Raw genomic sequence first — 24,008 nt, forward strand, 5'->3', positions numbered from 1 at the left:
TGTAAATGATTTAATAAAACTGCAAATGACCCCGTCCGCGGCTTCTGAAGGCTGTGAGGTGAAGCCATGCAACGCCAGGCTGCACAAGAATGGGGGAGAACTTCGAAAATATTCTGCTTATAATAAATTCATGTTTAGTTAAACAAAAAATTCCAAGAATGTAAACCACAGCTAATGTGTCCAGTGTTAATTGTAAAACTGACAAGTATTAGATGAAACCGGTAATTTTACAAATACAGCAGAACGGCATTAAATTATGTGCAAGAATTATTAGACTGCCTCTTATTTTTATTAAAAAAAGATTAGCTATGCGTGAGTAGCAAGGACCTGCAGAAAAAATTAACTGCAATTTATCCACAATATCTTTAAAATCCATCTCCAGACAGAATTCCTGCCTAGACAGACCTTGTAGGAAACAGATCCTGCCAGAGGGAAACAAATGGCTGGTACCTGTATGGTTTCGCTACCTGGGACGGGTGCAGAATTCCTGGCACTTGTGTATTTCCACCCAAACAGAAGCTAAGGATTAGGCTGTATGCAACCCAATCAGGCTAACATGAATCCATAAGACCAATGGGGCAGATTGGAGAGGAAGCCACAGGCTTGTTCCTCCTGAGGATCCCAGAACAACAGCTCAGATAATGAACAAACACGTGCCTGCACATCTGCAAACCCTAAAAAAAAGGGTTCGGTAAAATCTGCTCATGACTAGATCAATAAAAATGGCACTAAGACACCTACTGAAGTATCAAATATTAAATGCATTTAATTAAACTTTAACAGTCTTTATTAATAAATTATTATTATTATTGTCTTGGCTGGAAAGATTAATTTCCAAGCCAAAGGGACTCTCCAGCCAATAAAACAGCAGAAGGGAATTAATGGAGCTCCCTTTTCCTGAAACTCCTTAGACCTTCAGCTCCATTTTCCCCACTAAAGCAGCAATGCCCAACTCGCTGCACACACAGCCAGGCCCGACTGGGCTGTTCTGCCCACATGAACCTGGGCCACCACCAGCTGCAGGGAAAGCTACATTAAGAACCAAAAGTTGAACACAGTCCTGAGACTGAGGAAAAAAGGCAACAACAAAAAAAAAAAGCAGAATTTTAGCACTTCTTGGCTAATCCTTCCAATGATCTATGCAAAATGTCAGGTATAAATGATTTCCTCTATGTCTACTCCTTTAATTTCTTCCACTGATACATCCAGGGAAGCTAGAACAGTGTTAAACTCTGAAAAAGGAGGTGCTCCGAGGCCACAGGTACGTCCAAAATGTCTTTCTGGCACACAACTAACACCAGGCAGAGTGATTTGAACATAAGCTACACGACGTGCTACACTTCAGTGTTTCTGCAGATACTGCATTAATTACTTATCTTTGGAAATAACACTGCCTCGGCCGTTCCCTTGGTTAAGTGACAGCAGGATGATCTTCCACTGCACTGGACCTTACTTGGGACACCAGTTGTTCTAGTTTTCCCACCTCTAGCTTATACCCACCTAAATATAGCAACATTTATAAGTGAAACATAAGGGAAACAACTTCTGGAAATGGGTGGAGATCTACTGAAAACTTGCCAGGTGCTTTGCTGTTCTTCCATGGGGATACTGCAGAAAACGTTCCTTTGGGCACATGCTTTCCCCCAAGCAGCTGCTCAGAGATGAATTTGCAAATAAACGTCACTAGGAGGGTTAGAAAATCACTTCACTCTGATGATTTTTGGAAAATTCCTATTCATACCTTGTCAAAACTTCAGATGGAGAGTAATTGAACTGGTAAGAATGTGACTTCGCCCGTCAAGTGATGCGGTGGGCACACACAAGGACTCGGCGTGTGGGTGAAAGCTGGGACTGCCTTCACCAGAGGGGACTTGGCTGCTCCCCCGGCTGGGATCCAGACAGATTTTAAGCACCTTGAATTTTGTTTGCTGCCAGCGTGGAAAGGGAAAACAAACTGAGCCTGGAGGGAAGGGGGGATCTGTTTTCCTGGCTAAAGAAAACTTTTGCTACAAAAATTATATGACCGATATAGTCAAACTGGTTTAAATGTTACCTCTCTGATACACGTAAAACCATCGGGCAGGGTCTAGGAAAAAGAAAAAAATTAAACAAAAAGAAAGTGACAACCACACACAACTTAGTCATTTCTTAACTTTACGGTGACATCGGAGGGGTTCTGCAAAAGTGCTGCGGGGTCCCCTTTCCCAGTGACTGTAGGGTTTTTCCATGTGTATTTTACAGGGTTTTTTGCTGAACTGCCTCTTCCCCTTACCCCAAGGGGCAGGAAAAGGAAGTCAGAGCTCGCTGTCCCCTGCATGACCATGAAATTCAGGCAGCATGTGAGGGGAAGCATGCAGTCATGCACCCGTGCAAGCACCCATGCATGCAACAAGGCAGCAATGCAGCAGTCATCCTAGCAGCTCTGGTAAGGGGCAAGGAGGACTTGGCATGCGGTTTCTGAAGCCTGCTAACAAGCAATAAGAGGAGCTCCAGCCTTCTGCTTCCTCTACAGTTGTCAAAGAGCTAAAGTATGGAGAAGTAATAAAATGGTTAGTAAGGGTGAAGAACTCTCAAGTCATCTGGATGGCTGCGTAACTGGTGCTTTCTGCAGTCACTGCACGTGTAACGGTCACTTCCTACTAGCCTCGCATCCCCTAGGAGAAAGTTTCATTAACAAATTAAGTTAAAAGTAACTAAAATATATTTTAAAGATATGCGTATGCTTTCTTGTGATATCAGTTTCTTTTTGCCAAAGAATTTGGCGTGCAATATGATAAACAATAACCTTCACAATGCACAGAGTTCTGGTCACAGTACTACTGCCTGTGGCTCCCTGACCCTACCTCCATCAGGGGCAGCTCCTGCCCTCGGTCAGTCTGGCACCCACCATTTCCTCCCTTGCCATGTAGCTGGTGCCGCCACGCTCCCCAGGCCTTCCCAAACAAGCTCTCAGTCAAGTGCTCTCACCTTCTGGTGCTGACGGGAGGCACCGGTGAGCACGCCCGGTCTCCTCTCACACAGCAGCCCATGTGTTTTGTCCCCCAGCTGGCACATCACCATGACCCAGCAGGCACGAGGATTGGGCAGGCACCAAAGCAGAGCAGTTCCCACTGCCGTGTGCTTCCCTGTCCCAAGGGTTACGGGCAAAGCAGCGTATGAAGGCTGCCTGGGCTCACGCTGCACCAGCCACTGCTTTTCTCTGGGTAGACAGAGAACCCAAGACCGCATTCTCCTGCTAAATCTTGCAGCACCCCACCTCTGCAAAGCCCCAGGGTGTCCCCGAGCAAGCTGTGACCAACTCAGGGCCTGTGCCTGGAATCTCAAGGCTAAGAAATTCCACCATGATTTTCTAAAGCCATTTAAACAACCCTCATGCTCAGTGTTTTACCCCTACATCAAGATAACCGTGTTCTGAAGGGGGCACGCAGAGCATGGCCTACACCGCCCCACACGTTACAACAGCACGAGGCTGCTGGAGGGGCTCCAATTCTCACCGAGCTTTCACTGCTGGAAATTCAGCTTGCCCTCAATGGAGGCAAAGCTGGATCACGTGTCTTTGGGAGCAGATGTTCAAGTAGTGCAAAAAAGGAGGAATTTAGTATCTGGCAACAGATAAAGCCAGCAGAAGTGTTGGGAAGCCACCAGAAGCCCTCCCACCAGCACCACCTCCACGGCGGGTGAAGGCCCGGTCAGGCAGCACTGCCGAGCCTCAGCACCCAGCCTTGCCAGCTCTGCCTCTGCTGCGCTCGGCCCGGCGGAGGAACTGTTCAAGAGGATGAGACCAACACAAGGAGGGCACAGCAGGCACTCCAGTGGGCTGCTGCAGTGCAAAAAAAAAAAAAAGCCGGCACAGAAGACACTCACACGAGACAACCAGTAGCAGAAATGAATGCTAAATGACCAATAGCAGAAGTGAATGCTGTATGACCAACTACTTGCCCAGGAACAGCGCTGATAGATTAACAACTACTGACACCTCCACATTTCCCCCTTTTGAACTGAAGCTTCAAGAATACTTCTGAGAGAAGCTGGTCTCAAAGCACCTACAATAAACCATGGACATAAACCACAGACATAGATCACAACACATGCTAAAGAGATCAGTACACATTAGGAGCTTTACCAAAAGCATATAAAAGCAATTATCAAGGTTTAATACACTCTATTGTACCACCTGCACTGTTATCAGAAGACATTCCGACCTCCTTGAACCACCAAGATAGGTCTGCAATAAAGAAGGAACGAGCAGGTTGCTTAAGGAGCTCCTGAACCTGTGCTGAAGCAAGAGGGGTTGAGCCACTAGCCATGAAACCACCCGCTGTTCAGGCAATCCTGCTTTGCCGGGTAACCCAAGGACAGGAAAGAAAAATTTCCCACTTCCAAGTCTAATGAGCATAGTTTTAAATTTGCATTTTAACACTAGCTGGAAACTAATTTCCATCGATGAGAACAAAGAAATGTAAATGTAGCCATTACAGAAAGCATAATGATAGTGTCCTGATTCACTGTGGGTGAAATCAATGCATGAAAAGAGCTAGAGTACGTGGAGAGGTTCCAGGGTAACAGTGGGTTTGAAAATATGAAGATCGACCAGAGATGATTAATAAATAGCAAAAAGACAATAGATGCCTTCTCTCCCTCCCCTCAGCACAATCCGTTTTTCTGTAGCGGGAAATCTTGTGGATTATCAAAACCTTAGACTGTAGGTAATACCTTCTGGGTATAAACAACATTGTCTTTCTGCAGAGATGGGAAACAAAGCTCTTAAACAAAGGGGAGAAGAAAAAAGCTTTGTATAACAATACATTTTTCTTCACTGGATGAAAAACTTCACAAAGTCAAGATTCAATGAATTAATTGAAAATTAATTCCCTTCCTGAACTAAGATTTTGATTCAGTCTGTATTTTTTTTTTTTTTTTTATTTACCAGTGAATTACTTTTTGGAAAACTGCCCTTTTCACTAAGCTCAACAGAATGCTTAATCAGCATCCCAAGTTCATGTGCTTACATCTGCTTTGCTGATTGAGTAGTACAAATAAAACAAACTACAACATTGCTACCAACACTTAGAAAAGCTCTTCCTAAAACATGCAAACACAGTCACCGAGGCCTTGATTGTTTGTCATCTCTCCCAGTCAGTGCCTCATGATTTTTTTCTTCTTCCCTAAAATTATATCCATGTTACAGATTACTCTCTGGGCAGTGGAAATAAGAGCAACTTCTGAGCAATCCTGGTACAAGGGAAAAAGAGGATATTTTCCTTTTTGTCTGACTTTCAGGAACCAGAGCCATTCAGTGTAACAGGGTGCAATGGACAATGAGATGGCCGGAGGCACCTCTGCCTACATCTCTTCCTTATCAAGAAGGTTTTCAAAATCAGAAGGCAGCTTTTTAGACTCTAAACAAGAGTAATTGGCTTTTTAATAGAATAAAGGAACTCAACAGAATAGATATAAAATGAGATATGTGCAAATCCCTCACTGCCAAACATACCATGGGGATGGGGCCTTACCTCCAGGCTTGTTTTCAGCCAGCTCCGTTGGTTTCTCTGGTACAGCAGCCCCACCACAGCCTCCCTGCTTATGAAAGAAATGTTTCTCCCTGAGGGCAGAGTCAGTGGAAAAACTACCGTCCTGCAGTTATCTCTGTTACCAAGGAGGCAAGTAGAAGCCTACAACAGGCGCACCTCTGCCCTTGGCAGGCTCTGGTCAGCTCCCTCCAGCCCGTGGCCAGGGCTGCTGAATTGATCTGAAGAATTACTCCCAGGACAAACATCCACAATCAATCCTTTCCAAAAACTACACATAGCACTTTGCAAGCCATGGCTACAATTACATTGAAGGAACTGTAAAGGGGTGTGAAACTGATGAAGCTTCCTCCTCCCACCCCCAAAAAATAACCCCAAACCCCACTGTGCTTTTCCTTATAATGCCCTGCAGCAGGAAACCTCAAGCCCTGTGAGAAGACTTCCCAGCACACAAATGGCCTCACGGCAGAATTCACAATAAGCCACTTCCCTTAAAGGGATCAAAGAAACAGACATTCAAACACTGATCCCCCAAAAGGGAGATTTGCAGAACTAGCAGTATTTCACAGAAAACACATGCAGTTTGTACATCCTTAGCAGGACTTCAACTGCGGAGTGCAGGAACTGGAGAGGTGCAACACCTAGCGCTGAGCTTGCACCGTCACCCCAAACCAGCTTTCTTGTTAGCACTGAGAGAATCCCTCAGCCTCCCAGTCATCAACACCAGTGTCAGCAACGTTATCTGCTCAACATAATGCATTACAGCCAGACAGTGCCGCTTCACAGCATTCAGCTGCTTATGAACCTCTTTCCAGCCTTGCTGCAGAAATGAACTACAGCTCAAGCAGCTCACCAGCAGACGAGGAAGGAGTTTGAGTGATTTATAAAGCCTTAACAGTAAACCAGGAATAATAAAACTCATGCACCCAGGCTGCATCCCCAGTGCTCCCCAGTCCCCCCACCTCCCCCAGCAGTCACCTAAGGCATCTCACCTCGTTACCCAGGGCTGCAGGTTCTTACCTTGGCTCAATGCTCTCGTAAGACACAGCTCCGCTCCAGCTACAGCAAAGACTGCCCCAAAACTTCAGTTTTTCTAAACTGAAACTTAGGCAGTGCTTGAAGTACAGGAACTCTGGCAAAAATAATCCAAGCATTGAAAAGAGCAATCTAAGCATTGCAGCCAAGAGTAGCAGGTGACAAAACCAAAAAGATGACCAACAGAGAAAGCTGATGGCAAGCATGGATTCGATTAAATTAAAATAAACAGCAACTGCTGAGAAGAAGGTGCACCAGATTCTTTCACCCAGAGCTACTTGCAGCACATGCTGGCTGCCCAGCTTTCTTTCGACTCCACCACTAGTATAACAAGGTTGGGGTTGTACGAACACATCTGTACATCCATTCCCCTACTCAGAAAAGAGCCACCTGGCACACGACAGTGGGGCAGCACCTCCCGAGCAGGGAAGCAGACATCTCCCTGCCACACTCCATCACAACGCTGTACAGCAAGAGCCACGTGGAAGAACCCTGTCGCAGAAACGACCAAGACTTAGGGCTGGTAAACGGGGGAACACCCGGCCAGCCCAGGGGAGAGAGCATTTAGTCTACCTTACCAGCCAAGAAAGATGTGGTGAAGCACAGGGAACAGCTGCAGGGCAGTGTGTAACCTGGTCACATCTCTCCAAAGGCAATGCCACCAGCAGGCCCTAGGTGCCTGTACTGTTTTCACAGGGCAAGCTGAGCAACCCAGAGCAACTTCCAAAAACGAGGTAACGCTCATGGTAGGGGTGTCTGAGTTCTGTGGCTAGGCTTGCTCTTTTGCAGGGGCTCTGTAACACAGCTCAGATTTGAGTTGTTTCTGTGCTGCAAAGTCAGGCTTTCTTTAGGTATGGGGCACTTGCTTAGAGGAAGGAGGTCAGCTGTTGAAGGTCATCATTAATATATATCTATTTTTTTAAATTGCTTGTGTATAGAGATGAAAATCACAAGATGTAAGGTCATTCATGCAAAACTTATTTCCTGAAAAAGTATTTTCTGGCTGGCTGCAATGAACCTTCCCTTTGGCTGGGCAGCCCAGTGGCTGGGGACACAGTGAGCAGCAGCAGCCCCAGCCTCCAGGGAGGGCAAGCTCCCCCTAGCCACCACTTTGGCAGAAAAGCCATTTTTCATCAATGGGTAACTAGCCCAGCAGAAAATGCCTGCCACAGCTACTCACAGCATTAACCTAATAGCTTAAACACATTACTATGCACTTACTAGAGTCAAGTTCAGATCAGTAATCACAGCTTGGAAAAAGAGTAGGGGAGCCTCCTGCAGGTGTTTTGGCAAGGGGCAGAGCTGGGAAACAAAGGAGAAAGTGGCTGCAGCCCCCTCAGAAGGCAGCGGCCAGCAGTGAGTGCTGGTCTTAACAGGGGCCTCGTGGGACAGGAACCAGAGTGTGAGCCGGGCCCAAGGCACAGCTTTGATCCCAAAGCAGAAAGGGAAGAGGAAAGTAGCAAGAATGTTAGGTCAAAGCATGATGTTTTCAGAAGAAGTATCAGAAGCTCTTTGGAGGGCACTTAGTAAATGAAATAGTCATAGGAGAGTTCTGAATTATAAATGAAGTAACTGAACTTAAAAATTTCTTTTTTGGAATAGGTTATTCATCAAAAACCTCTGATGAGTCAAGACAATGCATTACAAATGGACTTATTCTCCCTGAAAAGAATTATTGCTGCCACTGTTTTTTTCCTCATTGAAAAGCAAATCAGACACTTCAAGTCCCTGATTTATGACTGTGCTGATTTCCATGAGTGCTGGTTTGCTCCAGCTTTCAGTTAGAAAAAGGCTTTTGGAAGAACAATAATCAATGAATATATAATGTGGGAGAATCAAGCAATCAAATAGTAATTAGTTCAGTGCCTAATCCAAGGACATATTATCCTTGGGTTATTGTAGAAAAACACAATTTTATATTTGCGCATTCAGGCCATTTTTAACTGCAGCCTAAGAACTGAGCTGTTTCCGCCTCAGAGGGGAGTTTTTTGACCACATACACTTGGTGCTGCCCACACACGGCCTTAAAGAGGAGCCCCAAGCAGATGTGAGGAAGCTGAAGGTGAACAGACGGTGCAACAAGGACACCCTGGGGAGCACGGGCAGCCAGAGCCGAGCTCCCAGACTAGGTACTGACACTGCTCGGAATTCAGACTGTTTTGTAGGAGATGTCATTTCCAAAGTTATGTTCCAGACTGCGACAAGAAAAAAAAAAAGAAATAAAGGAAAGAAGAAAAACCAAAACCCATTTTCCACAAGACGTTAGGTTTGATTACAATGTAGAAACCACATTTTGGAAAGCCTATCAAGTTTTATTTCTCATAAACGTTGACATTTCATAGCAATACAGGCAGAATCTCCCCCCACGCCGTGCTTGCAGTCAGCTCGTCTCCTTCCATTTGCAGTGCAGCAGCTGTGTGTCGGGGTGCCCGGCTCCCCAGGTTCTCACTTACTGGGGAAGTGCACGCTGAACGAGGAGAGCTGCAATACAACGCTCATAGCCAGCCACCCGCACAGGAACTCCACACAACGGATCGCATACTGAACGGTTCTCTAGATTAATATATACTTCTTGAGTTCCTATTTCCTATTTCTTAAAGTGAATTTGTTTTTTAAATGAAGTTTCTGCATATTTTTTTTTTAAATAAAATATTGATTTTCCTAAGGTGAAACTGTAGGCATGGTTTTGCTCTCACCGAACAAACAAAAAAAGTGTTCTTGCGTTTACTAACATACATTTTACCCTCTTTGGGAACAGCAGCAGCAAAGAGCAGGATTTTCTATGTAACTAAAGGCAATGCTGGCATCCCCAAGCAGATCCCTCCTCTATCAGGAGGCAGGACTGCTCTCCACCACATTATGGCAATTCACCTCTGTAAGGACTAGGAGCAGTACAAATTGTTTCGGTCCACTCTGCTGTTCCTTCTTTGTTATTTGCTAGGCACCAAGCATGCTTGATACTGATCGGAGTACAGACTTCCCTTAGAGCTGTCACCCACAGCCCTTTTTCCGATGACTGATTTCACCAGTGGCAGGTGCTTTGGAAGCAAAATACCGACCGTTCATGGGGACCATGACCCCACGTGAAGGCTGGAGCTCTGCGCACGTGTCCAGCAGGTCAATGCTTAAAGCCAAGACCCAAAACTCTTCTCTTCCTCTCTGGTTGCCAGCCAGGATTAAAGCCGCTGCTGAGCACCAGCAGGGGTACATGGGCAGAGCCTTCATTGCTGGGAAGTGACCAGGAGCTTCCTGGGCACTTGGAGAGCTGCACCTCCAGGGCACGCTGGCAGCCTCAGCTGCCCTGTGAATAGCCAACAAGGACGAGTGGAAGCACTGCGAGTGGTAATGTGCAGAGCTGCTTTAGAAATCTGAATGTACACAGGCATTGCCCCATCCGTTTACGGCTTAGTTCCTTAGGACCTTGGGAAGGTGGTCCTAGAGAACTGCAGGGGGCTCCCTTTGGGCTTGACACCTTGATGGCTAACACTGCACTATAGTGTAGTCTGTGATACAGAGGGCAGCCTGGAGGAATGAAGAGAAACAGTGAAGTTGCCTGCACCTTCACAGGACCCCTTCACAGCAGGAGAATGCAGAATCGAGGAGTGAAACACTGATACTAAATAAGCACGCTACAGATCACATCCAAACGAGACAGCATCACCCAAAAGAATTCTTCTTTCCATCTTGCAAAAACTGTTGCTTAACTTAAGCAGATTGCTTCACATTTTGAAGTGCAATTAAGCAGAAGATAAGTACCAATTAAGCTCTATTTGCACATAAGAAACTGCTCAGAAAATATTGTTTCTACACATACCCAGGTTTTTCAAAAGGGACATGATAAACTTACTGGAGCACACTGCTCCTGTAAGAGGCCTTTTGCACAAGCACAGTGTGACAGCAGCAATTTGTTTCAAGACACCAAACAGACTGTATTTCCTGAGAAGCAATTTGTCCCTTTTTACCTGGCTCACAGTGACACTCCCAGGACTGGACATCAAGCCCTCCCCCTCCCCCCCCCCCCGATGTCCTTGCTGCTCCTGGCCCCTTGCCGTTCCCTGTGCTCCTACCTGCTAGGAGAGGCACGAGCCTCCTGCGTGCCCAGGGGAGGCCGCTCCTTGCTTCCATCGGCTTTGAGCCTCTCCATGGAAAGGCAGCGATCCAGGGCATCATCCTGTCCCACCGCATGCTCCAGGAAATGGCAGGCATGTGCCGGACTGCTGTGCTGAGCTCCTTACCTACCTGCACCACAGCCCCTGTACAGCGGGGGCTTGACATTTGACATGGGGGCCAGAACCAATCTCACTGGAGCATTTTTTTTCCAGTCTGAAGTGTTTGGGGAATTAGTAAAAGATCACGAAAATCATCTCTCCCAGGATTGTAGGGTGAGATTTACTAAGCATTGCTAAAAAGGGGATTTTTTTCATTGAGAGGTGATGCAGAGGCACTCAGGGAAGCAAATGGCTTCCAGCTAAGCCTTTCAAGTCAGCACTTCAGATCTCCCTCCCTTTGCTCAACCCGGCTGCAGCAGCTTGCCAAAACCCTGCGGTACCCACTGAGGGGTTCAACAGTGAGGAGACCCTTCCTGGAGTGCCCTTAGCCACACCAGCATCTCTCCTTGTGCCTTTCATGGGACAAACAAATGGAAATGTGTACATGCTGTGAAGAAGGAAAGATGTTTTACAAAGGCTTCTGTGCCCCATTGAGAAGTTGGATATCACAACAAGGCACAGCACAAACAGCTGGGGGGAGAGGGGGAAGCCAAGAGACCGGAACACTGGTCTCAAGCAACAAACAACCACATACAATGGAAGTGAAAAACCAAGCCAGCCGCAGCAATGCAGTGGCAGAACAAGCAGGGTAATGCTCTGCTGCAGTCAATAGCGACCCTCAGAGCTCCAGTCACTGCCGGTATCGTGCTGCTACCCACACCCCGGACCCAACCAGGCACAGGAGCCGGCGGGAGCCAACCCACAGCAGCTCCAGCCCAGCAGCAACTCAAGCAGGTGGAGGCAAAACCCCTGCAGACAAGGTCGGAAAGTTTCAGGAGACTGGCAATAGCCTGATCATTTCCAAAATTTGGCCCAGCTAGCAGTGCTGGGAACCTTGAAAGTTCGTTCCACTCCTGTGGCAAAAGGTTAATGGAATACACGAAAACCCAGTTCTTACTCCTTTCTGTTTTTATTCTGCTTCTCCTTGAAGGGCAACAGAGACCGCACTAAGGCTCAGGATTGTTAGGCGCAATTTCTTGGCACACTCCCCGCCCAGGATGCAGCACGCAACCAACTCGATGAGTTGCCATGAAGTCAAACTACATAATTATTTGACTTCGCTGTTCTAAAGTTACAAACTTTAAATTCCACTGATTTGTCTGCAGTGCTTTCTGCTTCCGAAACAGCCATTTCCAGACTGGAAGGGGAAGGCCATGAGGTTTATGGCTTCCCAGGTTGGCTCCTGCCTTTTATAAAAACCCCTAAAAACACTGGCAGATTCAGAGCTCTGGTCTGTATTTGGAATACCACCAACAGAGCAATCTGAGGCTAACAAACATCAGTGCTTGTAAACACCGGAGCTATTCTGGTTGACACCGCCTGAGGACTTGTGAGGCTAGAAAACAAATACGCAGTTGAGAACATGACCAACGCCAGAACGCGGCTTATTAAATTTTCATGCTGACTCTGATTACTTTCGTTTAGCAACACAGATGTGCAACCAGGACTGGGAGCTATAGTGCCTGTGAGTACTGGGAAATAGCTAGCAATACAAGCAAGATTTGGAAACCAGTCACTTAGATCTAATAGTGCTTACATGTACACTTATCAGCCCTTACCGGTGACTTGATTTTAAAGAAGCCATGAAAACATTTTAATATATTAGATTTCATAATTTGGTTTCTTCCATTCTGTTTTAATGGAGTCACATATTAGTCCACAAATGAGCAAGAGATAGGAAAGCATTGCTAAGAACCGCTGAAAACAACAACAAGGAATTAAAAAACCTAACATACACCAATGTCCTGGTTCCAGTTAGGACAGAGTTAAGTAGCTCATAGTAGCTGGTAGGGTGCTATGTTTTGGATTAGGATGAGAAGAGCGCTGATAACATGCTGATGTTTTAATTGTTGCAGAGCAGTGTTTACACCAGGCCAAGGACTTTTCGGCTTCTCGCTCTGTCCTGCCAGCGAGCAGGCTGGGGGTGCAGCAGGAGCTGGGAGGGGACAGACCCAGGACAGCTGACCCAAACTGGCCAAAGGGGTATTCCATACCATCTGACGTCATGCTAAACAATATATAGGGGTGGCTGGCCGGGGTGGGGGGCCGGCTGCTCGGGAATAGGCTGGGCATCGGTCAGCGGGTGGTGAGCAATTGCATTGTGCATCACTTGTTTTCTTACACATTATTATTGTTAATACTATTACCATTATCACTATTATTATTATTATTGTTATTATTATTTTCCTGTCTTAATAAACTGTCTTTATCTCAACTCACAGGCTTCACTTTCCCGTTTCTCTCCCCCATCCCAGAGAGGGAGGGGGGAGGGTGAGCGAACGGCTGTGTGGTGTTTAGCTGCCAGCCGGGTTAAACCACAACAACCAACAAGATTAAATTGGGATATTTTGTCTGAAATGTAAACGCTGAGCAGCTCTAATCTATTTTGAATGAGCAGAACTCTGTAAGAGCAAGATGCAAAAGAAACAGATTTTGATGGATGTGCCATCATGGATAAGCTCATCCCCCATCATTAGCCTAGGAACACCCCAAATACAGAGCTGCTCATGCACATCAGCCATTTGGCTCTTTCCCATTTGCTCTGGGCTCCAACATCTGTGTGCCGCAAGACCACTGGCAAAGGGAAGAGGTAACCAAGATGGGAGTGCTGATGGCAGCTGATCAGGCTCTGACCTGTCTGTGCAGGTGCTCACTGCTTTTTGTTTTGGGTAAAAAGAGACATTTATTAGCTTGAAATAATTTAGTTGGAGGGAGCGAAGACTAAAGGAGGAAAATTTCCCTTTCTGAATGCTTCACATTTCCTTTTATAATTTCAATTCCCCTTTTAATCATCTACAAGAAGTGTAATAAAGCTTAGGCATATTCCCAGAACAACAGAAAATCGGAGAGCTAGAGCTGAGCTCACACAGAGGGCGGCTGCAGCTGGAGCCAGCATGTGCTGCCAGCCCTGCTCCAGCCACTGCACACCCTCACACCCCGGGGCAGGGCACAGGGCACCGCTGCCCCTCCTGGCCTCAGTCACAGGCTGGGCACCCTCACCTGTCCCTCCGGTCACCGGTGCCTAACAGACACCCAAAATGCCACCAGGGTGCTGAGCTGCAGCAGCTGGAGCAAGCACAGGGCAAAGATGGGCGCTGTGTGTCCAGCCACTGCCCCCATCGCTCGCTGCCCAGTGGGATCACAGACCCTCGCTGCTTCTCTGTCAGGAAGCATGGCAGACAGAAAATGGACAAATGAAAGTTTGTGCTCTTACCACAGTGTGATACCTCCTTTTACAAGGGAAAGGATTAACTGTTTGAGCAGTTAAATTAATTAGGACTTAATTAAGATACATTTGGACATGCATCCTCAATTTGAGCTTCCCATGTGTGGATTTAAGAACCATGGGAGAGGGATTAAGGTAATGTTAATTATGTTCCATTTTTATTGACTATTTAAATAGCTATCCCCTTCCAATTATGAGCCTCTCCAACTCAATTTCTTGAAGAAAAGCATCCTTACCCTGAAATTCTCAAGGATGTTCTTCAGCCAAAAGAAATGTCTCCCTGTACAGCCGTAAATTTATTCAAGCCAAGTGAAATGATTCTAGATTTCAAAACACAGCGTGTTAGTTCAGAAGAGCTCTCCTGGGGTTCTTGCAAGTTTTTGAAAGCAAGGAGATGAGCAGGCAGCCGCAGGGGGGTTCGCACTTAGAGTGATGGTTCCTGTCAGCAACACAAGAAGCTAGACCACGACTTTCATTTTGAGGCTTACTAGTAACAGAGAGTCCACAATAATTGGGCAAATAAGTGAAAAAGAACAGCTAATCCCAGAAGAGCAAAGTAATTTCCAAAGGCTTCCCTAGGGGCCAGTGCAAGGACGCAGCCTCTAAACCCAGGTAAGCCCTTAAAAAGTTCAATTTCTCAGCCTCAGGTCATACCCTTGTTCTCCCACCTTGCTGCCTCTTTCCCTCCTTCACTCCTGCTGTTGCTGAAGGCAAATCTGCTGCCGTGGCTGCAGGCGGTGCCTCGGGACCGCTCACCTGTTCTCAGGCACTGCTCATGGACACCCACTTCAGGAATAAGACCCCGAGCAGAAGGCGCAACTGGCTGCTCTGCACCAACTGTATACAATTAAAAAAATAAAACATCCATTTACAAGATTCCAAACACCTTTTGTGTAACGATGATCTAAGTTATCATTACCAGCACGAGTCAAGGAACTTTAACCTTCTTTCTGTAACCTAGCCATGCGTCTTTAAAATGAATGCAGTTTTCACATTATTTAATTTCTATAATTTAGAGATGCATGGAGAAAAAAAGAATTATTTTCCTTTCTGCTGCAATGAAAGACCATATTTATTTCACTAAAAAAAAAAATCTAACACCATTATTTATTACCAAGCAAGCAAAAAGCTCATGGGTATAATAAAAATTTGCTACATAAAGCTGCATCTGCCCGAGGAGAGGGAGAATTAACTGTAATGAAACTGGTTTAAAGAGCCTCATATCATCACTTTAAAAATACCGAGAAGAAAGCAGAGGCAAAGGGAGGAAGAAAATTTTCTATAATTCACAAAACATTATCTGTTCTTTCTGTTAATTTATTGTATGAAAACAAAAGGCAAATTGTCTTCTCATCTTTCCCTTTAGGTTGTATATGGAACCTTTTCTTCCCACATACGCTAATATTGCACCTTTAACCAGCAGCAAGTTTGATGATGATTTCTTTGTGAGTGGCAGATTTTTCCTTCCTCCTTTAGCAGCGCCTGCTGGTCATCACACAGGCAAGAGGTCAGCACTTTGAGCAAAACCAGCCTCCCTGCTACTTGATCCTTGGAGATACAAGGAGCCCAGCTCACCAAGCTCCACTCAGGAAAACAATTCCAGTAATATCTAGAAACTGAATTATTTCTGTTTGCAGTGTGTTGACAGAACCAGAAAAAAAGAAAGAACAAAAAACACACATTGAGAAATTAATTTACTGGAAGACTGGGCTACTACTTTGGTACCCACCCCAACAACAGGGTGCTTCCCTCGCCCAGCAGAGACAACGGTCAGAGGGGCCGTTTCACTTAACATGGCATTACAGGTTCTTACCGCATCTTTTGTCATCTCAGATGTCTGGCTGTATTTAGCTTGTGTGGGCGCTTTGGTCCTCTGAACATCAGCATTTGGTAAACAACTTTGGTGCAAGTCCCACCTTACACACACACTGGAAGTTCTCAGTTCAACAGCTAGATAATCATGCAAAATTGGAGAGATGTTTACAGCACTTCGATTCAGCTACATTCTAAAAGAAAGTTTTGCCCTTCATCAAGGAAGGATTCATTTGACCAGCTGAACTGATCTTGACTGGAAACCGGTCCATGGTAGATGCTCCACAAGCTCACAGCTCCAATCACCCCACCAGGCTCTGCCAGCAGCTTCTGCCCCACAGCCAACCTCAAGGAGCAGGGGAGAAATGACATAAGTGTGTTCACCTTGACCTTTTGCTGTACAACGTTTGGGTCACAGCAATCCTCTGACATTATAGAAGCCAAACCCCACTATTAATACAGGATGCGACTCAGAGTCAGCAAACTGCTAGTCTCTTGTTTGGCTACCCAGCACCTAGCCAGAGCTCTGTGTTACCGAGCTCGTCTACAGGACCACCTGAGACTGCAAGACAAGCTGCCAAACTTCACACTGACATAACCCTGCGCAGCTGAGTAATAAATTAATAAGCAACATTCGCTACACAGGATCTCTGTGCTTTCACATTTTTGTTCCTGAAATAATCTTTCTGCTTCTTTCTCCTTTCCCTATGGGACACTGCTCAGGTTCACAGCAGATAAAAAATAAAATACGGGCCCTGCATATGAATTCCAGCAACATCCCTACTGATAAAGCTTGCAGTGCAATAATCAATGTACAGGTGGGCTTGAAAAAACCTACTTGCGATGACTCTTAGCGCATGATACCACAGGGCAACGTAGTTACTGTGTGGCAAGCAGAACTGTGTATAAATTATTGTTGCAATGACATTAATTAATCACTGCAACCAGCTTGGATCCTATTGTTCACCAAGACAGACGGCATTTCATTTCCTCCCTCTTTATTATAATTAGATATTTGCATTTAGTTAACCACACAGCCCAGATGTGACCACTGCAACAGACAAATTGCACAAACCTGTCCCACAGTGCCAGTAGGAATTAATTCACTTTTTTGCCAAAGCCAGATACAAAACAAGTCTATAAGAAAGGAGTAAACATCATGTTTTGGTTAGATCTTTTTCCCCATGATGTAAAGGGATGAAACACAAAACAAGGACTTGAGATTTTGTTAGGAATGTGTAGGAAAAAAAGCAACCGAACCATATAGCTGGAAATGTCATGAGAGCACCTCTCATCCAGCTTTCTCTGTATCCCATGGCCTTGAATGAACTGAGCCAAATGCTTCCTCCAAAATTTTTCATTAAACAAAAGGTTTAATACAAAACTTCATTAAATAGCATTCAAAAAGATATATTTATGCTCCAGTCAACTACTTCCATGTTCTTTCAACTTTTACAGCTCCTAATAGCAGCACTGAGCTCCACTTAGCTTTGTGCTGTGCACTGGGATCTCGCCAACACCTGAAGCGAAGGCGGGCAGAACCCGCAGCAGCACTTACCCTGGTCACACTGCTAATTACGTGGTGTTCGCTTCTGCTCTCCCTCAGGAGGCCAAGCCAAGCTGCTCTCTTCTTTGATGGAAGGACTGTGCTCTCGTACAACGAGGAAAGAGAAACGCATTGAGGGTGACTCCATAAAGCACACCTTCAAGAGAAGAAATCCTCAAGATGAAAACCTTCCCAGGTGAAGAGTACCTGCAAACAGTATTGTGTTTGGTTTGTTCTCCCTCTTACCCACACACTCACTCTGCCCACGGTGCCCTGATTTGCAGCCCTCCTGACTATTTTATGAAACTGATCATGTTATTTTGTATCTCAATAATACGTGGGGAGGTTTCATGGTGGAGAAAGCCATGGAATGAGAACCAACTGGGTATCTTAGTCCAAACTTCACTACAGCGTCGGATGCAGCTCGGTTATGATCAGCATTACCCCAGCTGATGCGCTCTGGGGCCCCTCTCAACAGAAAATGAGAATTTATGGGGCACGCACAGAGCTGAAGGGGACAGGTTCCCTTCCCACTAGTGTAATCCAGAAACAAGTACAAGTCAGAGGAGTGCAACCAACATCAGTGAAACACAAAGCAGCTTTTCATACCAGGCAGCATCTCCTTGTACTTAGCCAGCGACATGGCAATTCCTATCGCTGCTGACAGCAAGGCAGCAGGATGACACGCAGGTCTTGCTGTGCAGGAATCCCCTGTGCTCGGCGGTGCTCTGACCACAGACAGATGCACCTGAATGGAGAAGTCGCAGGGAACTCAAGGGGAACAAAGCCTCTATGTACTCCGTGTCTCCAAGTGATGCTGCAGTCCGTAAATGCAGAGCAACACATGCCTAATCCATTTTCTATGCTATTAACTATCTTACAAAGTTCATAATAGCTTTAATACCACAGAGTGCTTTGATTTAATTCTGAAGAAGGTACAATTTCAGGGTTGATGAAATGAATGGCTTTTGGCATCTTCCAGACAGCTAATTGGTATATATAAATTATTTAAATCATTATGGAGTTGTGAGAATATTAATTAAGCTTTCAGCAAAACCAGACTGAAATGCGGGAGGGGTCTGGAAGAACAGATATATATGTTTGGCTACACGTAGTCTGATAGTGTTATTACAGCCTGCTAAAAAAAATAAAGATCATAAACATTTTCAATCATTTGTATAACCTGCAACAAAACACTAACTCTGTTTGTGCTGTACACCCATCTGCATAGCTGCCACACTTCAGCCAAATTCCATTATGCTTCAATTGCCCCAAAAAGCCTTGATCAGCATCTTGAAGCTCAGGGTAAGTGTAAAAATTTGACAGCAACAGAATTTAAGAACTTCTGTCTGAAAAGTATTATTCATTGCTGGCCTTGCACAGATGCAGTTTTTATTTTTACTGTTACTTCTACAGAAGTGTTGATATAATGGAAATAAATAGGCACGTAAACAGTGTTCTGAGAAGAGAACTTAACTGATGCCAAATAAAACAATCAAACTAATGGCCATTATGTAAGCATTGTACTTCCAGAATAGGATGAAAAGAAAGTCAGTCAGCTCCTTTCTGGCTTCAGACAAGTAACTCCCTGGACACTTTTAGCAGGTGAAGAAGTTACATTAGAAACTCATCTTTGCTACCCAAATCTTCCTGATGGGACTGACCTCATGGCAAGTCACCCAGCACGGCAGTAGCCAGACTGGATTAAAATCAAGATCTTTTCAAGCCTCAGCCTGAATTTCACCCATCAGGTGGTAGTTCAAGTTATACGCCCCACTAGGTAGTACAGTAAACACCATAATAACCAGAGCAGATATATTCTGCTACTTGGTTTGGATTTCCAGATCTTATAAGACCTATTTTAGCGCTCCCCCACTTATACAATCATGCGCTACTCCAGCACCTGCTGCACAGGAAGAATTCAGACATTAAATATATTAAAACCGACGGAATACAATATTGTACCATCAGTACACGCACCAAGTTACCTCAGAAACGCACCTTAATAAGGTCAGTGTCTTGTTACAGGGCCCTACGGCATCCAAGCAGTTACCCAGCTGGCAGTAAAGGAGCAATGACAGCACCCTGCTAGGGTCTACACATCTGAGAACCTGAAGGCATCATGAGTAGCTGAGCGAGCAGGAAGGACTGAAGAGATCTGAACTCCTTCCAGACAAAACCAGCTGACATTTCACCTCCTTCAGAAAGATTCTGAACCCATCTCCAAAGCCAATTCTACCCAAAGAAGAGGATATTTGGACAGATACCATGTCACGAGATGGCTTCCTTAAAAAGCTTGTCCTTGTGCTGGTGCTCTCCATCTGCTCCAGCGACAGCCCCCAGCCTCTCTCATCACCTTCGCCAAAGGACAGCGGCATTCAGGAACAGCTCAAAACTTAGACACCCATTTCTAGCCCCCTGCAATGTGACAAGCTCTTACTGCAAGGAAATGAAACTTGTGAGCATCAAGATAGACTTAGCTTTCCATTTCATACTTCTTCAGCTCACATCTCTAACTTGCTGATACTTTTAAATTGAATTTACTGGCAAGGATGTGCTTTACAGAAGATTTTATCTACACTCCTGAGGATTAGTAGATGAGGACAATTAGAGGTTAGACTGAACCCCTCACATCAGTTGACGCTATGCAATTTTAATGCTGAGATATATTTGGAAGAAAAAAACCTTCTTGAGGAAATGAAATCCAGATTATGTTTACAATCTCCTGCCTGAACCTTCAGGAGCACTTGTTTGCTTTTGATTACATTGTTCTGGAAACACCATCCCTGTAACACAAAGTAACCTGCATGGGACTGGAGCACATTCCTGCCTGAATCCCCCATCACCCAGCGGCTCCTTATCCCATAACACATCAGAGAAAGGTCTCCAAGTGGAAGGGCAATAAATGATGAGAGAAGAGAAGGCCAAGCTTATCAAATATACCCAGTTAGACCAGTACCGATCCATCACAGACACTAACATCAGCCAAGCAGCCCGATGCCCAGTTCGGCAGCACTGGAGAGCCTCCAGCTTCCATAGCCAGTGCTTTCACAAGTTACAAGCACCTTTGAGAACGTCTCAGAAATAAAGTTTGCACAAGGGCAAACAGATCTTCAATGACATCACCATTCAGTTTAGAAAATGCCATACGTTTATTTTTCGTAACCCACATTAGCTTTTCCTTAAACCAAGGATTTGCTTTGCAAGCTCTACATCCACTGAGGTCTTCGCATTGAACATGCCTACCCCACTGTCACGGTGGTCATTTGACACGATGTGGGGGTACACGCACGAGTGCATCACACAGCATCATGTCTCATCTCATACCTGCTGTGTTTCTGAAGCTGGGAGGCCACCTGGAGACTGCTATTTTGCAAGGGCAGAACTGATGCAGCATGTTGCAGCCCAGTCTTTCTTGCAGCTCTAGAGAACAGGTAAAGCATAAGATCCTACCCTTTAGAAATCTGATAGGGCGGCTTGTCCTCTATGCTTCTTACCTTCCAAAAAACACATAAAACCAAACAAAAATCCTTGCAAAAAATAAGGATATCCATCAAGCTATGTTCAATTCTATTTAACTTCCTTTAAAATGCACAGATATCAGTCTCTTCCCACATCCTTCCACCAAGCAGAAAAACTGATTAATTTAGGGAGGCAGTCTGAATGAAGAGCAGCCAACCGGAGGGGAAAAACTGTAAGTAGGTACAGAAGTCACGGGCTAGTGCATTTCTGTATATTTGGGGAGTGAACAAAAGCACACAAATCATGGAATGACAGCGTGAGAAATGCTACCAGTTTTGCTGTGGTATATTGATATATTCTTTTTGTATGCCTAAAAAATGTATTTAAAAAGATAACAATATAAAAGACCCAAGTTGTCCCCTTTGAAGTCATGCTTACCAAAATAGCTAATTAAGACAGTTAGCTTGCTGATTCATCACTATCACAAAGGTCTGCACTTTCCAAACCATTAACAAACTCCTAAGTCAGCTCAATGCCTAAGTCCTTCAAACACTAATGCGTAAAGCAATAAGCACTTAATTTCACTTTCTGTCCCGCCCCCAGAACTTCGTCCCACTGAAAACAGATCCCTTTCTCTCAGCCACCTGCTACATAAAGCACAGAAGCTCCCTCCATACAGTTCAGCCATGTGCAGTCCTCCACCAAACATGCACGCAGCCGGCTGTGCTCAGGCTTTGTGTTGATGACACAACTGTAACATTTATTGAAACATGGGATTTGTGCTTTCAGACGGAGGTTGTTATTGCTGTTTTTCTACAATCTTAATTCATTTCTGTATCTTTCACCACTACACCCTAATGCATTCTTTTTACCAGAGCAGAAATAAAGATTAAAACAACAGTTGTTAGCCTCTCTGCTGCCCCGGGTAAGTATGATGCAAACACCACTTGGCTCTGCAATGCTTTCTGCTGAAGACGGGTCTGGTGATGCTGAAATGCTTTCTGAAGAGGAAGGCTTGCCGCGCTGCACACAGAACAACTATTGCACCAATGGACTAGAAATACAATCCTCATCTATTCATTCAGAACTGCTGAAGCGGAAGATCACAAACAATACTTCCTACAGGAAGGCTGACTGAATTACAACCCTGTGGGAGCCCCACAAAACTTCAAAGATCTCAGGCTGAACGCCTACATAGGTAGGTGATTACTTCAGCAGGAACTGTAAAACATAGGTGGTGTATTTTTGTTGCATAAAAGATGAGGAATTCCTGCTCCTAACTTCCCAGGATTGCTGATCTCTGCGTTTTCCCTATCTTCAAAGAACTGGAAGACCAAAGGCAGGATCTTCTGTTTTGTCCTAGAAGGGACACATGGCTAAAGGAGAGTGAACGATTATAGTACCATGTAAATTTTTTTTTTTCCATCTTTCACTTCAGTTGTCAGGCTATACTGGAACAGCTAATGATGTATGCTTACAAGCAGAGGTCACGGATTTGCCAAAAAATGCAATAGAGAGAAACAAAACTGAACAAATATAGCACATCCTTGTGCAGGAGAGAAGCAGTGAATGGATTACATCTTGATCTGAATAATAGTTTTGATCCTGTCTCACACTACATTCTCCTTTGACAGCTGAGGGAAGAACAGTCTATGGAGCTGCCAATGACACAGATGGGAGCTGGCTGGGCAGCTGCTCAGAGGGCAGCCTCTGTGGTTCAGCATCAGGAGAACGGAAGGCACCAAGTGGGAATCCGCTGAGGTCCTTCCTGGGCCAACTTGTTTATTACCAACCTGGTTGGTCAGACAGAGCAGACATCATCATGTTGGACAGGACTGCAAAAAAATTCAAACAGATCAGCAGTGTGAGAAAAGGCCTGAAAATATCTAGATAGAGTTTGATAAAGGCAAACGCTAAAGGCTACAGGGCAGAGCAGAGAAACGAATGCACAAACAGAAGATGAGGAATAGCAGTCCAGGCTGAAGATCTGCAGATAACTGTGGGTAAGCAGCTGAACATAAACGAATAGTTCCACGTTGCTGCAAAGATGACGACAACCTCACTAGAAGTGCAAACAGGAATACACTTCGCCAGCTACGTGAAGAACAGTGAAAACAACCAGAGGCTACAAACTGTACAACAAAAAAAGAACAAAAGAGTTAAAGTTATTTACATTGGGGGAGAACAAGCTGAAAGAACATAATACTCTTTATGAGGTTTGTACAAAGATGAAAGATATCATCTGTTCTCTACGCCCACTGCTGGACTGAAGACAAAACATTGTAGTGCGTCTGTCATGCTGGCATGGACTTACTAAGGCAGGTGTGACCTTGCTTTGAGGCAGCGGGATGGACTCTACCTTTCTCATCTACTTCATTTTAAGAAGCACTCCTATACTTGTCCCATCACAGCTTCCCCCCCGCCCGCCCAGCAATCCTAAAACCTACAGCTTTGGCTCTGACCAGGTAGGTACAATGCTTCAAAGAGAGTTTCAGCTTCTGTGCCTGTGCAAGTTATGGGGTGCTTGTGGGATATTTATACCTACTGATGCAAACCTTTAATTTGGAAAGTAAGTGCTTAAGTAAGTGAATTGTTTTTTTCCTCACTAACCAAAATAAGCAAGGAGACACCAAACACCTGCAGGGAAGTCTCTGAACCAGACTACATTCTAAAGACAAAGAAAACGATTAAGGAAGCCTACATGGAAAGACGAGCACTGAGTGACTTCAGGGCCACCAGTTCGGTGGGCAGAGGCCGTGGCAGTCTGGCAGTCTCACCTGAACACGGAAATCTAGTAAGCAAGGCTTCAGGGCTAAGCTGGGAGGGTGGCACTACCCCAGGGCGGAGAGACCAGAAGAGCAGAACCTCGGGTCCGGTCACAGGCTCTGTATAGCAGTGACACTTACAGCCTTCTCACAAAAAGCAGAGGGACAGGGACACAAGATTGTTTTCTTTAAGGCAATGCTGTATTTCAAGGGGACACAGACAGTCAATAGAGAGCTCCACAACCCCAGCACACTGTAAGGGTGCTGGCAGACAAAACCCTGCAAGGGCAAGAAACCAGATGAAACAGCAGCTGCAGGAGCAACAGGAACTATACGTGCCTAACCTAGATGCAAAGCTGGAGGAGT

General features: G+C 45.2%; 1 protein-coding gene across 10 annotated transcripts in view; it reads right to left on the reverse strand.

Moving 5' to 3' along the window:
* KCNIP1 (potassium voltage-gated channel interacting protein 1) overlaps positions 1-24,008 on the reverse strand; it is a 256,038-nt gene that overhangs the window by 37,514 nt on the left and 194,516 nt on the right. Inside the window, exon 2 of one of the 10 annotated variants that reach the window (XM_083798237.1) lies at positions 2,054-2,086. The exons of 8 other annotated variants lie outside the window; for them this stretch is intronic. In XM_083798237.1, coding sequence (XP_083654363.1) covers positions 2,054-2,086 — 33 coding nt within the window. Of the gene's footprint in view, positions 1-2,053; positions 2,087-5,513; positions 5,534-24,008 lie in introns of those variants that run through there. One more of the 10 variants, XM_083798234.1, reaches the window with a different exon arrangement.

This window comes from Anser anser (genome assembly GCF_964211835.1).
Source record: "Anser anser genome assembly, chromosome: 14".
Classification (NCBI taxonomy): Eukaryota; Metazoa; Chordata; class Aves; order Anseriformes; family Anatidae; genus Anser; species Anser anser.